General features: G+C 36.1%; 1 protein-coding gene across 15 annotated transcripts in view; it reads right to left on the bottom strand.

The window, feature by feature from the left end:
- The window catches only part of INPP4B (inositol polyphosphate-4-phosphatase type II B), a 707,387-nt gene that overhangs the window by 148,257 nt on the left and 542,251 nt on the right, over positions 1-16,879 (bottom strand). For all 15 annotated transcript variants that reach the window (XM_035702054.2, XM_025462335.3, XM_049097162.1 and 12 more), the window contains 3 exons: positions 15,015-15,145; positions 14,525-14,629; positions 1,052-1,160 (listed from right to left, as the gene is read on the bottom strand). In XM_035702054.2, coding sequence (XP_035557947.1) covers positions 1,052-1,160; positions 14,525-14,629; positions 15,015-15,145 — 345 coding nt within the window. The remainder of the gene's footprint in view (positions 1-1,051; positions 1,161-14,524; positions 14,630-15,014; positions 15,146-16,879) is intronic.

Here is a 16,879-nt window from a genome sequence, read left to right as displayed (position 1 = left end):
ATGAAGCTCGAGGTGGGGCTTCGTCTCACCACCCTGAGATCATGACCTGACTTGAAATCTAGAGTTGGAAGCTCAACCCTATTGAGCCACCCAGGTGCCCCAATTTTGACCGACTTTAATGCTTTCTTCCCGAAAATCTGGACACTGAATGACAAATGTGTTATATGATAAAACTTTTTTTAAAAAAAAATTCTGGTTTTGCCACTAGATTTTCTGATACTATTACTAAACCAATTATGACTAAGAATAACTATTTTCCCCTAACTTTCAAAATTCAGGATCATAACCCAAGAAGAGTTAAGACTTGAAAAGGAAAGTAAAGTCACCCTTCCCACCTGAATAACACTCTTTATGGTTTACAGGAGTATAGATATATTCCTTGGGACACGGGGCTCAGTACACAGTGGATACACTTCCTGATGCAGTATTTTAAAGTAATTGAACACTCACACACACACACAAAAAAAAAAACGGAGAAAGTATATTACAATTATAAGTAACAGTGATAATACTCTGGTTTTTCTGTCATGCCTTGCCTCTAAGGAATACAAGATTTTTCTTTTAATCTCACCATTTAACAGAGTCCTATATTGATGTCTCTTTTTCAAATTGCACAATTAAATGACAGGCAGTGATGTGCCTGGCCTTAGGACACAATGGAAGTCACTAGTAAGGTCAGAGTCATAAATTAGGACGCATGCTCTCCACCAAGTGTCCTTGGCTTCCCAGTTAAAGTAGGCCATTTCAGCTAAATCTCCACATGAATACCATTCATTGAATGAGAATACATCTATTTTTTTTTCGTAGCATGGTTTCCAGAAGACTTTTCTGCTCGCATGGTGCTACTCTATAAGCAATGCACTCAGGCATTTCACTTATTCTAATTTAATTTCTGTTCAAGTATTTTTTTGGACATTTGACAACTTCACTCAATGGGTTGGAGATGTCAAGAACTATTCATGGTGATGGACCAAGCTTCTTCATCCTAACCTTGTAAACAAACTTCCCCAAAGGGAAGACAATATCATTAATGCATCTTGTCGTCACTTACTTTCTTCTTTCCATTTCAAATCTATGGAGTAGTTTCCGAAGACCACCGTTCTTAAATCCCTGAAAATGGGCGGCTGGGGCTCCCACGGTGATGACATCGTAGAGAGCATCTGGAACGGGAATGGACAAGGAGATGAACACTTTGCAAACATTTGTCTCCAGCATGCTATCTTCATTGAAGCGTACACACTGTAGGAAGCTTGAGGAATTATTCTGTTTAATTTCGCAGGAATAACTACGAACTCTCATCTCAAGGGGGCAAGAGGAGCTAATCAATCTTTCTAAAGCCACCTGTGCACCTAAACAAGTTACAATATTTCTTTGATTTATGACTACATCTTAATTATATGCTACTTTGTGGAACGGTATGTTCCCTCATTCTTCTACATACTTACTGAGATAACATGTTAATTGGCCTTTTGTGTATTTTACTTTATTGAGTTTTGCATCACTTAATTTGCAATCATATTGAAATTCAACAATAATGAACAATCTTTACAGAGAAAATTTACAAAGAAAAGAACCAAAGTATTAATTCATCTTGGCTCAAGGGCAGAAGAGTACTAGTGTATTTTTTTTAAAAATCTACACAGAATAGTTTCCTATCTGGGTACACTAAATCTTACACAGTTTTGAATGCATGTTTTTTGCAATTTTCTTAGACACATAGAAAGAATACACAAAAGGTCTCTAGATCTATTTTCCACCGGGATACTTTGGGTTTTTTTTTTTTTTTAATAAAAAATCCATATATTTAAACTGAAACTCAATCATTTGATCTTGAAAGCCATCAAGTTTGATACATATTAACTTTATGGCTTCAAAACATACCATCATTTTTACCTTCTAATGAAAAGTATCCTCATAAGAAGGAAGACAGAGTGAACATCTCTTGTTAAACTACGTTTTATTTGAGAAACCTAATTTCATAGTAGATCCTTTTTAAATTGATTTTGGTAGTGACGCATTGGTTGTTTTTCAGTTCTCATTTACAGGGAAAACATAAATTTTATTAGCTTCAGGTAAACACCGTAACTTCACACTGCTTCAATCCAAATGCACCTGGAATATTTTTCTTAATAAAAAACGTCTTCAAGTGAAAGGCTTCAGCAGCACTCAGAGTGAGTTCAAGGTCACACAAACAAAACAGAACAATACAGTAAGCAAACAGATAAAAGGCCTCGGAGTGTAACCCAAATCAACCTATCAATAAGGCACATACTGAACAATCACTCAACAGACTGTTGTGGTAATCGCTTGCCCTTTTAAGAAGTCACTAATAAACTAAAAGTTAGCTTTTCTTAATATAGCAGAATATTAGACTTGTGTGCAATTTAAGGATTTCTTCATCTAGGAGGTTTCAACCTTAGGGCTAAGAATAGGGTTTTGGGGGAACCTATGAATATATGCAAATTGTCTAAGTGTGTCTATTCCTCTTCATGGAAAAGGGTCGCAGCTTTCTCACATGGTCATGGGAACACCCGAGAGTCACCAACACTAAATCCCAGTCCACCTTCGTTTCCCTGACGAGAACTCTGAGAACCTTGAGAAGTGACCTGCTTTTGTCTAACGTCCCAGAGACCTTCCACCCAGGGTCTTCCAACTCCTAATCCCGAGATGGAGAGCCGGGGGGTTAGTTAGTGGCTGGCACCTGAGTCCCCCTCTGGATCCCAGCTGTGCCGCTGAGGGGCTGAGCAGCCTCACGGAAGTCACTGCACTTCTCTCTGCCTCAGTTTCCTCAACCAGATGATGGGGCTGAAGGGAGCTGCAGGTGGTGAGCGGAGTGGATTTTCCCCCCGATTGTGCTGGCCCTGAGGAGTAACCCTACCCGTGAAGCAAAGGAAGACGGTATCTTAACCTTTGGTTATTTCCCAAGAAAACGCACTTTTCAGTCTGAAAAGGAAAGTGATACTGAGGCTCAGTCTGCTGAATAGAATCCGCTCCTGTGTTAATTTAAAATAAATGCAAAAAGAAACATCACTGTGCCGCCGTGGACTGTGCTGCACATCTGCCGAGACCCGCGTGGACGGGGGCACACAGAGGTGACCAGGAATGGCCAAGATCTGGGTTGGGCTAAGGATGCTCAACACTGGTGGCGGGGCTGGTGCTGAGGGTACCATGTCGAGGGACAGGGAAAGCGACAGCGACGCTCCTGGCTGGAGGGATCTCTGGGAAGACTCAGGCCTGCGGGCCGCGGGGGTCGCGGGGGTCACGGGCGCGGGTGGGAGGGTCGGGCTGGGCGCCCCATGCGGCCCCTCCAGCTGCTCACCCACTGCACTCCCCTGCCCGGGCCAGTGCGTGTGGACACGGGGCCGCCCCCCTCCCGGAGCCTCGCTCCAGTTCTTCTGCACAAATACCCAGAACTAGACTGAGCCATGAGAGTTCTCGTTCTGACTCCTCGAGGAGCCGCCGGGATTTCCCGTGGCAGCTGCACCATCTCACGTCCCCCAACAATACACAAGGGTCCTGATTTGTGCACATCTTGGCTCACACTCATTGTCTTTTGATAGTAGCCATTTTTAGACGTGTAAGATGGCATCTCATCATACTTTCGATTTGCATTTTCCTGATAATTAATAATCGTTAATATTTTTTCCATATACCCGTGGGCCACTTGAATGCCTTCTTTGGCAAAATATCTGTTCAAGCCTTGAGCCCATTGTTTAGTCAGGTTATTAATTCTTTTACTATTGAGTTGCAGGAGTTTGTTATATATTTTGGAGATTAACTTCTCATCAGATATATAGTCAACATTTTCTCCTCTTCTGTATGTTACCTTTTTAGTCTATCATTTCCTTACCTATGCAGAAGCTTTTTAGTTTGATGTAGCCCTGCTTCTTTTTGTTGCTTCTGCTTTTAGTGTCCTATCTATGAAATCACTCTAAAGACCAATTATCATAAGACTTTTCCTCTATATTTTCTTCTAGGAGTTCTACAATTTTAGGTTTTATGCCTAAGCCTTTAATCCACTTTGAGTTGATTTTTGTGCATGCTACAGGACAAGGGTCAGATTTCATTCTTTTGCATGTGGATAGTGATAAATCTCTTTGGTCTTTTATAGAATATGGTCCGTGGATTCATCCCCTTCCCATGGAGAAATCTATATATTTCAGGGTCCAATATATTTTTTTCTGGAGAGTGTACGTAAATTTTTATTTCTTCAACTAAGAATAATAATACCTTATATGATCTATAAAGACATATAGGGCAAACTAAATTGAGCCTCAGAATATTTGTTTATTTATTGACATTTACTGAACACCTACAACATGGATGACATTGAGGCATTTGAATGTTCTTCTGTTAATATCTGAAATATATTGAGGAGGGGTGTAAGTATCAAAGCCTGTGTTTTGGGCCAAGTGACTGAATGGCCACCCAGGTGGGACAGTGATCTACTGCACTGTGGATGCAGGGAGGCTAAGGCTGAAGGGCCTGGGAGAAGAGGGAAAGGAAAGAAAGTTACTAATCAAACGGTGCAAACTTTCAGTCAAGCAAGATAACTAGATCTAGATTACTGATATAAAACATCGTTTCTATAGTCAACAATAAGGAATTATACACTTAACATTTTGTTAAGAGGTTAGAACTTACATTAGATAGTGTGACCACAATGAAAAAAACGTCTAAGTTGCTGCCAATATTTCAATAAAATTTGAATCAAGTTTCATTTTTTTACTTTTGCATTATGAATTAAGTTTTAATATGCTACCTAAAACAGGAAGAAATACAGAATTCCTTTTAAAATGTCTCATTATCAAAAAAAAAAAAAAGCAGGAACTCTGGGAGGAGTTGAGTATGTTAATTAGCTTAGCTGTAGTAATCACTCACTATGTATATATGCATAGCAAAATATTATGTTATATACCTGAAATATATATAATTTTTATTAAAATACAAAATATATTTATTATTGTTTAAATATTTTTTAAATATTTTATTTATTTATTTATTCATGAGAGACACACACACAGAGAGAGAGAGAGAGAGGCAGAGACACAGGCAGAGGGACTCCGTGCAGGGAGCCCGACGTGGGACTCGATCCCAGGTCTCTGGGATCACGCCCTGGGCTGAAGGCAGTGCTAGACTGCTGAGCCACCTGGGTTGCCCATGTTTAAATACTTTCAAAAATTTTTATTTTTGAGATAATTTTGGATTTCCAGAGTTGTTGCAAATTTAGAACAGTTCTGTACATCCTTCACCCACGCTCCCTATGTTAGTATCTTACATAGTCGTAGGTTATCAAAACTAAGCAATTAAATTTGTGCTATATCATTAAATAAAGTAGATAGTGTGTTAGGATTGTTTTTTCCACTAACATCCTTTGCTTTTTCAGGATCCAGTCCACGACTCCACATTTCATGTAGCCGTCATGTAGTCTCCTCCAATTTATGACAGTTCCTCAGTCTTTCATTTTTCATGTTGACACTGTTTAAGATCGTTGGTCAGTTACTTTGTAGAGTGTCCCTCAACTTGATTTATTTTTTGTTTTCTCATAATTGGACTGAGGTTCTGCACCATAGAGTCAGAGACTATGAAGGCGATAGGCCCTTCTCAGTGTGTTATAACAGGGAGTATGCTAAGTTGATATATATTACTTGATGTTAACCTTGACGCATTGGTCAAAGTGATGACTGCCACTACCTACAGTTGATTCTTCACTGTAAGGCCACTGAATATTTAGAGAGATGTATTTTAAGACAATGCAATATCCAATATTCTTTTTAGACTTATACCCACTAATTTTAACTTCTGTTGATAAATCTTGCCTGTGGCAATTATCACTGCTGTGGTTGAATTGCGGTTTTCTATTTCCCTCATTCCTTCCACATTTATTAACTGAAATTATTTTGGGAAGAATAGTTGACCTTTCTCCTTTATTTTATATATATACACATATATATGTATATATATATTTTATATTTATATATTTTATACATATTTTATATAAATATATATTTATTTTTATATATATTTTTAAAGATTTATTTATCCATTTTAGAAAGAGAGAGTGGTGGGGAGAGGCAGAGGGAGGGGGAGAGGGAATCCTCAAGCAGACTCCTGCTAAGTGGAGCTTCATGTGAGGCTTGATCCCAGTGCCCTGAGATCATGACCTGAGCTGGAATCAAGAGCTGGCTGCTTAACCAACTGAGCCATCAGGTGCCCCTCAGTTATTTATTAATATCAATAAGGGTTCATGGGTATATTGTCCCTTGGTTTATGAACTAACACCATCTCTATGTTCAAGTTGTCCTAGCTTTGTTCCCTGGGGGCTCCTCCACTTGGCTCTTGGCCTATTTATATATGTTACCCCCATATTTGTCATCATTGTTATGGTTTGTTTTTTGAACACTTCCTTACTTTCTAGAGCCATGAGATACTCTAGACTCATCTTATAGTTTCCCTGCCTCAGCCCTAGAATCAACCAGTTTTCCAAAGAACCCTCGCTCTTTTTACTGGAGAATGGTGTTTAGAAATCAAATACTGGGAGCGCCCGAGTGGCTCAGTCAGTTAAATGTCTGGCTTTGGCTCAGGTAATGATCTCAGAGTTCTGGAATCCAGCCAGGCATTGGGCATGGGGCTCAGTGCTCAGCAGGCAGCCTGCTCATCCCTCTGACCTTGCCCCCACTCTTGCTCTCTCAAAATATCTCTCTCAAATAAATAAATAAATCTCTCTCGAATAAATAAATAAGTGAAATATATATATATATATATATATATATATATATATTTTAAGAAATCAAATACTGGGGGTAGTATGCTCACTGTTATTGCTTTCAATATTTTCAGTGCCAGAAGTAGGGAGTATATGCATATATTTGCATATCAATTAGTACACACACACATACACATCCTTATCTATCTATACTAAAAATAACAAACCAATGAGCCCACATTATTACCTTTGACTTCAGTTGAGCATTACAAAATTCTTTCTAGGCTTCCTTCCTTCTTTATTTCTAACTTCTTTCTCTGACAATGAGAAACTTGACTTTCCCTAATTACATATTTATATATTTGGTTAACCATGTTATTTACAAATAAAATAGTTTCAGAATTGTTAATTCATACCTCTGTAAGAAGCAAATTCACTACTAAAAGTACAGTGTTTGTATTTTTTTTTAAATTTAGTCTTAAAAAAAATTAAATAAATAAATAAATAAATTTAGTCTTATACTATCCAATGTTTACTTAGATCTTCCCATTATTTTCATTAAATTGTCATTTTTATGATTTTATTTACCATTTATCATCATTTCAAGCAAGATACTAAAAGGAAGTTAACAATTTACCATTTACCATTTATCATCATTTCAACCAAGATACTAAAAGGAAGTTAACAGTAAAGCAGATTAGGAATATGAAATTCTAGGGAAAAGTCACATAATAATTAGTAGCACAACAATCAAGATCTGAAAAAAAAATTAGAACAGAAAGGGAGCCGATTTCCTAACATGGTTCCATGTTCTCAAGGGTGAAGCTACCAGGAGCCAAAACATAGCAGAGTTTCCCAAATATTCTTTACTTTTGAACTTCAAAGAATACATTTCAAATAAATTTCAAGTAAAATGTACTGTTGTTGTGTTTCAGCACAGCAAGCAGAACTGAACATTTTATCTACCTTCCAGAAGCCATTTCTCCCAATTCCCCACCTCACAAGCCAACCTTGATATTCTATTAATATCAAGAGGCTTTCTCTGTAGAGGCAAGAAGTAGGGTTTATGTCTGGATGTTGAAAGGGCGAATAAGATCTCTCTTGTCTCTCTCACTTTTCTCTGTTGCCTTTTGATTCTACCTTGATTAGAACCACTCCTCAAAAAGCTGGGATCTTTAAGTGCGTATTTTGTAGCGGTTCCAAGAATTTAGGCTTATATAACCTTCATACATTTGAGATCTCCAAAAAGTTGCTTTGAAGTGTTGATTTTTAAACAGTGATAACTGTGATGTTGTGCTTCATAATGTTAAAAAAAAAAAAAAAAGAAAAGAAAAGAAAAGAAAGAAAGCCAGAGGCTCAAAATAGTCACTTACGTCAGAGGACACACATCAACAAACCAAGGCTTAATATCTAACCTAACTGCGGTTTCAGGCTCCCAGGAATGTAACCTTTAGCCACTCAACACGCAATGCCCTGGACAGCACTAGAAAGTTTACTAAAAGACCCCTTCCATTACCCTTAGGAGGATGACCTTGACTAAAACAATGGATTCTTTTGCCAATAATTTCATTTTTTCCCCCACTTCCTACCTTTGAAAATCTTTCCTTTTTTTGCAGATCTACAGAGCTCTTTCCTATTTGCTAGGTGGGATGCTACCTGGCTCATGAATCATTCAATAAAGCCAATTTGAACTTTTAAATTACCCAGTTGAATTTTTGTTGCTTGACAATGATAGGAAATAAATTTATTTGTTCTTTGTTCCCTTTCTGGCACAGTGGTCCTAACCCCTTGGGACTTCCTAAGTGTTGAGAGCTTTAAAGATATCTTTTCTTTTTTTTTTTTTTTAAGATTTTATTTATTTATTCACGATAGACACACACAGAGAGAGAGGCAGAGACACAGGCAGAGGGAGAAGCAGGCTCCGTGCAAGGAGCCTGACGCGGGACTCGATCCTGGGACTCCAGGATCACGCCCTGGGCTGAAGGCGGCGTTAAACCCCTGAGCCCCCAGGGATCCCTCTGGCCCTTCATCCTTGAAAGCCAGTTGCAATTACTACAAAAGTAGTAGATAAATTTAGGTAGGGTCATGGGATTCACTCCCTGGTGTCTTAGTTTAGTTAATGAAGAATGGTATACACTTAAAGTACCATGTTCAGTCTTGGCTAGAGCAATTGTACTTTTTAAAAATTTAGGTAGAATCAACTGAAATTTATTGTATCTCTCTAAGTGTGAGCATATACATAAACAAAAAAGTCAATAAATATAAAATTCTAAGGTAACAATCTGATCAGTAATATTTGTCTTATTTTAAAATTGTCGTCATTGTATCCTTGTGATATGAATAGCCCTTAACTGTTTACAATAAGAGCTTTCAGATTTTTGGTACTAAGAGATAACTATAAAAATCTAGGTGGACGTTTGTTTTACAGAAAATTTGAGCAAAAAAAAAAAAAATCAGAGGTCCTTTATTAAAAAAAAAATATCCTCTGTGTGTCTTCTTTCTTTGATAGTTTATATCTCAAAAAATGTCCTTGGTTTTGTGAAAATGGTATCATAGTATAATGGGGAAATGGAATCCAAGTTGTTGAATCTCATCAAGCTAAAGATACTAGGTTGGTTTGAAATTTAATAATAGGGCTGCCTCATAGCCTTTAAAAAGCCACTTAATAATAGATATGAGATAATAAGTCTATTTTTTCCCCAGAAGATCTTTTTAAAATTCCTACAACTATAAAAATAGTGCTAATGAAAAAAAAAGAGTAGATATGCTGATCTCATCTCAAGGAACAATTTAGGCATAATCCCTGACTTCAAAATGGCCCACAAAATGACTTTGACATGAATCACAAGACAACAAAGAATATTAAGGGAAATCTATCTCAAAATAGTCCAAACAATTCAGCAGTATCATCCAAAAGTAATTATATTTCATCAATGAGGTGATATACCCAAACTCAAGATACAGAAATCAGGGAGGTCTAAATAGCTCCTCATTCGCAACTTCCCTTAACGTGGAGATTAGAAAACTAAGGGGCAGAGAGGTTAGCTGACTCATCCATACTTATCTAGTAAATTCTGGCTTATTTTGCACCTGATTACAACTATCACTTTATGATATACTAACAGATTTTTTCTTTTTTTCTTTCTTTTCTTTTTCTTTCTCTCTCTCTTTGCTATATATTATAATATGCTATTATATATCTATAACATAAAATTTAAAAACTAAAGCATAGAATAATATTATAAGAATCCATATTTTATAATATTCATAACTAACTTTATGAAAATAAAATTTATCGAGGTGGAAAATTATGTTCTTAAATTCAGGTTTTTTAAAAAATATTTTATTTATTTATTCATGAGAGACACAGAGAGAGGCAGAGACACAGGCAGAGGGAGAAGCAGGCTCCATACAGGGAGCCCGGTGTGGGACTCAACCCCAAGACCCCAGGATCATACCCTGGGCCAAAGGCATATGCTCAACCACTGAGCCACCCAGGCGCCCCATAAATTCAGGGTTTTGTCTTTGTTATTGTCACTGTTGTCTAAGATCTCTATTGGAATTGTATTTGTTGCATTTAATTTAAGGGTAAAAAATTATCTTAATGGGTCTGGGGGCACCTGACATTAAATGGAGGTTATTTCATTGTCAGTAAGAGACATGACAACATTAGTTCTGCTTAGTTACTCGTTTCTATAGCTATACATTAGCCTTGCATTTGGTGAACCTGCCTGCTGTTGTTTGCAAAGCTGCCTCTCCAAATATAGCAGGCATATTAATCAAATGTGGATTGATGTAATTTACTAATGGTAGAAATGAAAATAAATGTAGACTATATCCAAATAACTCACCAGTGAAAGACCAAGGCTTGGCTAATCTTACTTGCATCATTACCTTGCAAATGTTGTCTGTAATTCAGCTAACCATTCAAATCAGGAACCATGGATCTTAAATAAATTTAACTGCAATTCATTTAATCTGCTGAATATATGTTATATAAGTAGGAAGAAAATTTGATTGACTGCCATTTACAACTTTTAGCCATTTTATTTTGCAAACAAAAAGAAACAATGTTCAGAAAGGTTATTAACTTGATCAATGTCCAAGAAGTAAGTGGCAGGGCCCCAAAAATTCAATTTTTCAATTTCTATTAAAACATATAGTTGGTGATCTAGTTTATAAAGCACTTACTGCATCTGAATTCCAATCCCAAATAATAAATTTTAAACCTATTATGAAAACATAAATATTTTAAAAAACATATAAACTCAATATTACATATTACATGTATGATATATATGCCACATATACACAATGTATATAAAATTATATATATTATATGTGTGTGTGTGTGTGTATAAAATTTACATGAGTTAGCCTTTGGAAAAAATTCAGTACGTAGTACAATCCAGTACCTTTGCATTAATTATTGGCTATTAGAATATCTAGTCTTTTCCCACATTTTTTCTTTTAGGTCTTCAAAAAGAGGAACCAGTCTTCCTGAAAACTGCTTTGTCAAAAATCTTCTTGTTTATGAGTTGTACCCAACATCAGAATTTTGCTTTTGTCTATACTATTTGATATTTGTCATCACAAGAAATTCCTTTATATATCTTGCTATTATGGGTTGATTTATACTCCTCAAGAAAGATATCCTAGAATATGACCTTATTGGGAAATACGGTCTTTATAGGTGTAATCAAGTTCAAATCCGGTCATTAGGTCAGGTCCTAATTCAATACAAATGGTGCCCTTGAGGGGGAAATCTGAACACAGAGATGCACACGGAGGAGATGATGTAAAGATGCACACACAAGAGAACATTGTGAAGATGGAGGATTGGTAAGATGCACCAACAAACCAAGGAAAAGCAAAGATTGCCAGCAAACTACCAGAAACTAGCAAGAGTTGAGGAAGTGTCCCCCTATAGGCTTCAGGGGGAGCATTCCTCTGCCAACACCGTGATTTCAGACTTCCTGGCCTTCAGAGTGTAAAATAATAAATCGTCGTTGTTTAAGCCATCTGGTTTGTGGTCCTGTGCTACAGCAGCTCTAGGAAACCGATACATACCCCAAACCAAACTAATTAGGAGAATTATGTTTGCTTTTCTAAATTTCTTGAGTTGCCAGTTTCTTCCTTTTAAATTAGAGAAATAGAAACGGAGCACATTGTATTCATCCGAGCTTACTCTAGTCTATTTTTCGGACAGCATCCTGGAAGGCACAGCCTAAATGGTCTGTTTTTGTTTTGTTTTCAAGAAATAAGTATAGTAAGAGCTCACTTAGATAATAATTTTTCTTTGTTTGGTGGAAGTGTTTTAGGATCATTGCCAAATATTTGAATGCGTATTTAAGTATACATTCATATCAATTTGGCCCCAACAAGTCATCTGATTTGATGATACTGCTATCCATCCATGGCTGTACTGAGGTTAACCTTCTCTCATTTCTTCAGTCTCTCAGTCATTAAATAATTGCATATGATATTTTTTTTTCTGAAATGCTCCTGTAAATCATCTTTACTCTAAATCTGGGCACTTCTTGGTTCAAGATTCCATTGTCCCTTAATAGGAAGTTAACTGATTGCTTTTCTCCTTTTTACAGCCCTGATAAAATTAGGAGTTCAATTTTGTTCCAGTGATGGCAAATGCTACCTGTAGTATAATGGCAATTATTGTTTATTCTAGGTGTTTTATATATTCTAATTCACTTATTTAGGAATAGAACTACTTAGAAAGATTAAATAATAGACTTAAGGTCATATATAAAAGTTGGTGAAGCTGAAATTCTGTTTCACTCCAAAATATATAAACTTTTTACATTATCATTAAAGTCATTTCATATCGGTCATTAGAAAAAAAATCATATTGGCTGTCAGATAGCTTTTAAGTATTTTAGCTTCTTTGTTCTTTTTTAAAAATATTTATTTATTTACTTATTTATGATAGACAGAGAGAGAGAGAGAGAGAGAGAGAGAGAGACAGGAGGAGGGAGAAGCAGGCTCCATGCCGGGAGCCCGATGGGGGACCTGATCCTGGGACCCCAGGATCGCGCCCTGGGCCAAAGGCAGGTGCTAAACCACTGAGCCACCCAGGGATCCCAGCTTCTTTATTCTTTGTTGATATTTTGGTCTTTATGATTTTTAAAACCATAGATGTTATGTTCAAACTACTGACAGATATCAGTAATCAGGGAAGATTTCCTAAATGCTTTGGACCAATCTATCTCATTTTTATTTCAGTTCTTTCACTGACATAATTTATGGTAAAAAGGATTCAAGTTAAAATTTCAGATAGTTGAGAAGGGTTACTAAAGATACTACAATTATACATCAGAATGACTATAACTATACTTAAACTGACACAGTAGCTGGTCATTTATACACAATCATAGGCACAAACTCAGAAAAAATGGTTATTTTTTCTGGTTGTAAAACTTCAGATGATTCTAAGGCAGAACCCAGATTTTAACTTTTTAAAACCTAGAACTTCTGTATTGCGACAATAGCTACAAAATAGGATGTCAGCATGAGTCCTTAGATGTATCTGTGTATGTTCATATGTCAATACATTTATCAGAGAGGAGTGGATGATCTAAAGTAACTTTTGACTCCCTAGGAAAATGGGTACTAGTAGGATGACCACACCATTTCTCATTAAACAGGGAGACTTTTGAGAGGAAAGAGAGGTGAAGAGCTTTGTTAATGATGCTGGACAAAAAGCATAACAGGGGACTTTTGCTGTATGTGAATAGAAGCAGATACTCACTGTACTTATGCACAAAAATTGATATAGCAATAAGTTAAAGTAAAAGGGAGATGAGAAGAATATATTTAAATATACTTTAATGGGCAGCCCAGGTGGCTCAGTGGTTTAGAGCCGCCTTCAGCCCAGGATGTGATCCTGGAGACCCTGGATGGAGTCCCACGTCGGGCTCCCTGCATGGAGCCTGCTTCTCCCTCTGCCTGTGTCTCTGCCTCTCTCTCTCTCTCTCTCTCTCTCTCTGTCTCTCATTAATAAATAAATAAAATCTTTAAAAAAATAAATATACTTTACTAAGAAATAGCAGGGAATTATGTAGAATGATAATGAATACAGTATGGTATCCACTATAAACCTTACTGAAGTATGTTTATAAAAATCTATACACTTTTCCTTGATAGATGTTTCTCACATCTGTGTACAGTAAAATACACTGTCACTGTTTCTCTGATAAATTCCTTTCTCAAAAAGAAGGGAGTGACTATTGATAGTTACCAGTAAGTCAGAAAAACAGCCTATGAGTCCATCTTTGGGCTTTGATTTTTCGAAATAACAAGCCTTATTTTTCCTTTTTTTCCCCTTAATTCAAAACACTAGCATGGTTATCAGTTATATACTTTTTAAAGATTTTACTTATTCATTCATGAGAGACACAGAGAGAGGCAGAGACACAGGCAGAGGGAGAAGCAGGCTCCATGCAGGGAGCCCTATGTGGAACTGCATCCCAGGACCCCGGGGTCACACCCTGAACCGAAGGGAGATGCTCAACCACCAAGCCACTCAGGTATCCCAGCCATCCTTGATACTACTTAATGTAGCTAACACTTATTTTTCATATTAATCTATGACTCAATCAGGGGTCATATTTTTAACATGATAAAGAAACAGCAACAAAAATACTAATAATCCAGTTTATAGTATTCAGGGTCATCATCAACTTCAATTATTTCATCTTCATCTTTACATAATTTAAAATTTTTAAATTTTGCCAATAGTCAAGCTTCTTTAAAAAGACACACTAACACAATTTGCCCACTTAAAAAAGAATATTATAGTACCTTTCAAGTGAGGGCTGTGTACGTGCATTCTTTGCAGATGAAGATTTATGGGAACAAATTCTAATGTTTTCTCTCCTTTGCTGCTGCTTGATTTGAAAGAGGACCCTAAATAGGAAAAAAAATTGACCATTATTAGTAAATGAATAATAATTGTGCATGTGTGCGTGTATGTTGAGAAGTATGTTTGACATGGAAAAATGTTACAAGGATTTCAGAAAGAAAAACATGTCCTGTGTAAGCTACTTTTCTTTATAGAAATTCAATTTAAAAAATGTTCAGTTATTCATATAATAATCCCATGGGGCAAAATAGTGCAATTTGTTTCTTCTTGGTCTATCATGCCAAGATAGTAGAATGAGAAATAAAAAGGTTCTTTAAATTTTATTTTGGCTTGTCTATATGCATAATAACAACGTGTATTACTGTTTTTACCTAACATGCATGGAATGTAATTCAGTTTGAAGATGTAAATAAGTTATTGCTTTCATACCTGTTTCCTTGCTAAGTTCTGTCAGAATATCTTGGTACATATTCACCATTTGATCACAGTGAGTAAGGACATTTTTCCGTAGATTGTCCCAGTGTGGAGAAAGCTCACCAAGTTCTTTTAGCTCCTGGTTTCTGTTAAGAATAGAAAAGTGGAGAAAATAATTATTCTGATCTTAAGCCCACAGACAAGGAACACTTAATAAACACTGCCAAACTAATAAGAAATTGATTCACCATCTGTTTCAGGAAAGCTCTATGTACTTATTAGAAAAAAAGTTCTATCTTTCTGTATAAGCTATAACAATATCTTCCTAGGTATGTTCCCTGAGGCAAAAGAAACAAAGGCAAAAATAAACTATTGAGACTACATCAAAATAAAAACTTCTGCACAGCAATGGAAACAACCAACAAAACTGAAAGGCAGTGGACAGAATGGGAGAAGATATTTGTAAATGACATATTCAATGAAGGGTTAATATCTTAAATAAATAAAGAATCCAAACAACTCAACATAAAAAAAAAATAGATAATCCACCTAAAGAATGGGGAGAAGACATGTAGAAGGCCAAGACATATGAAAAGATGTTCAACATCACTCATCATCAGGGAAATGCAAATCAAAACCACAGTGAGGTATCACCTCACACTTGTCAGAATGACTAAAATAAAAAAGACAAGAATCAAGAATTGATGAGCATATGGAGAGAAAGGAACCCTCTTACACGGTTGGTGGAAATACAGTTACTGTGGAAGACAGTATGGAGTATCCTGAAAAAGTTAACAACAGAACTACCCTATGATCCAATTTCACTACTGGGTATTTATCCAAAGAATACAAAACACTAATTCAAAAGGTTAGATGCCCCACGATGTTTATAGCACTGTTATTTTACAATAGCCAAGTTACAGAAGCAGCTCAAGTGTCCATGAATAGATGATGCATATTCTATATATATATAGAATAGAAAACTCAACCATAAAAAATAATGAAATCTTGCCATTTCCAACAACATGAATGGATCTACAGAGTATAATGATAAGCAAAAAAAGCCAGTCAGAGAAAGACAAATACCATATGATTTCACTCTTATGTGGAATTTAAGAAATAAACAAAAAAGAGAGACAAATCAATAAGCAGATTCTTAACTATGGAGAACAAACAGATGGTTTCCAAAGGGGGTAAAACAGGTGAAGGGGATTAAGAGCACTGAGTGGCATATGAATTGTTGAACCACTATATTGTACACCTAAAATTAATATAACACTGCATATCAAATGCATTGGAATTAAAAATAATTTTAACACAAAGGAAGATATTAATAGTTTAGTTCACACAAACATTAAAGCTCTGAATGTTGAAGAGGTAAAAAAAAATACAAGTTAAATAAATGTTTTCACTGATTAAAAACTTCATAAAGATGACAAAACTTAACTATCCCTTATCTATCTATCTATCATCTATCTATCTATCTATCTATCTATCTATCTATCTATCTATCATCTATCACATTCAGTTAAAAAAAGAAACACTAAAATCTCAGTAGAAAAACAAGTTAAATTCTAGGCTTCAGTTATCCAAAATAAAATAATGTGGAAAATAAATAATGTGGGAAGGGCTTTCTGACTACGTCTGAGGAAATCACAAGATATTTAAGTAATCCAGAGTATATGTAATAAAGCTGTTAAAATTTTTAAAAGCCCGTAAGTGGTATAATCAGGTGTGATTTATTGGCCTCAGTTTCTCTCAAGAAGACAATTTAAGTAAATGCAGTATGCATATGTTTTGTCTTTTCTTTATCAAAAGGAAGAGCTAATCATGCCATTTAGGTTTTAATTATTACCTTTTATTTAATTCTCTACCTTTAG

The sequence above is a fragment of the Canis lupus genome, chromosome 19, assembly GCF_003254725.2.
Source record: "Canis lupus dingo isolate Sandy chromosome 19, ASM325472v2, whole genome shotgun sequence".
In the NCBI taxonomy this organism is placed as follows: domain Eukaryota; kingdom Metazoa; phylum Chordata; class Mammalia; order Carnivora; family Canidae; genus Canis; species Canis lupus.
Note: the sequence above shows the minus strand (reverse complement) of the source record. Positions and strands in the feature narration are given on the sequence as shown.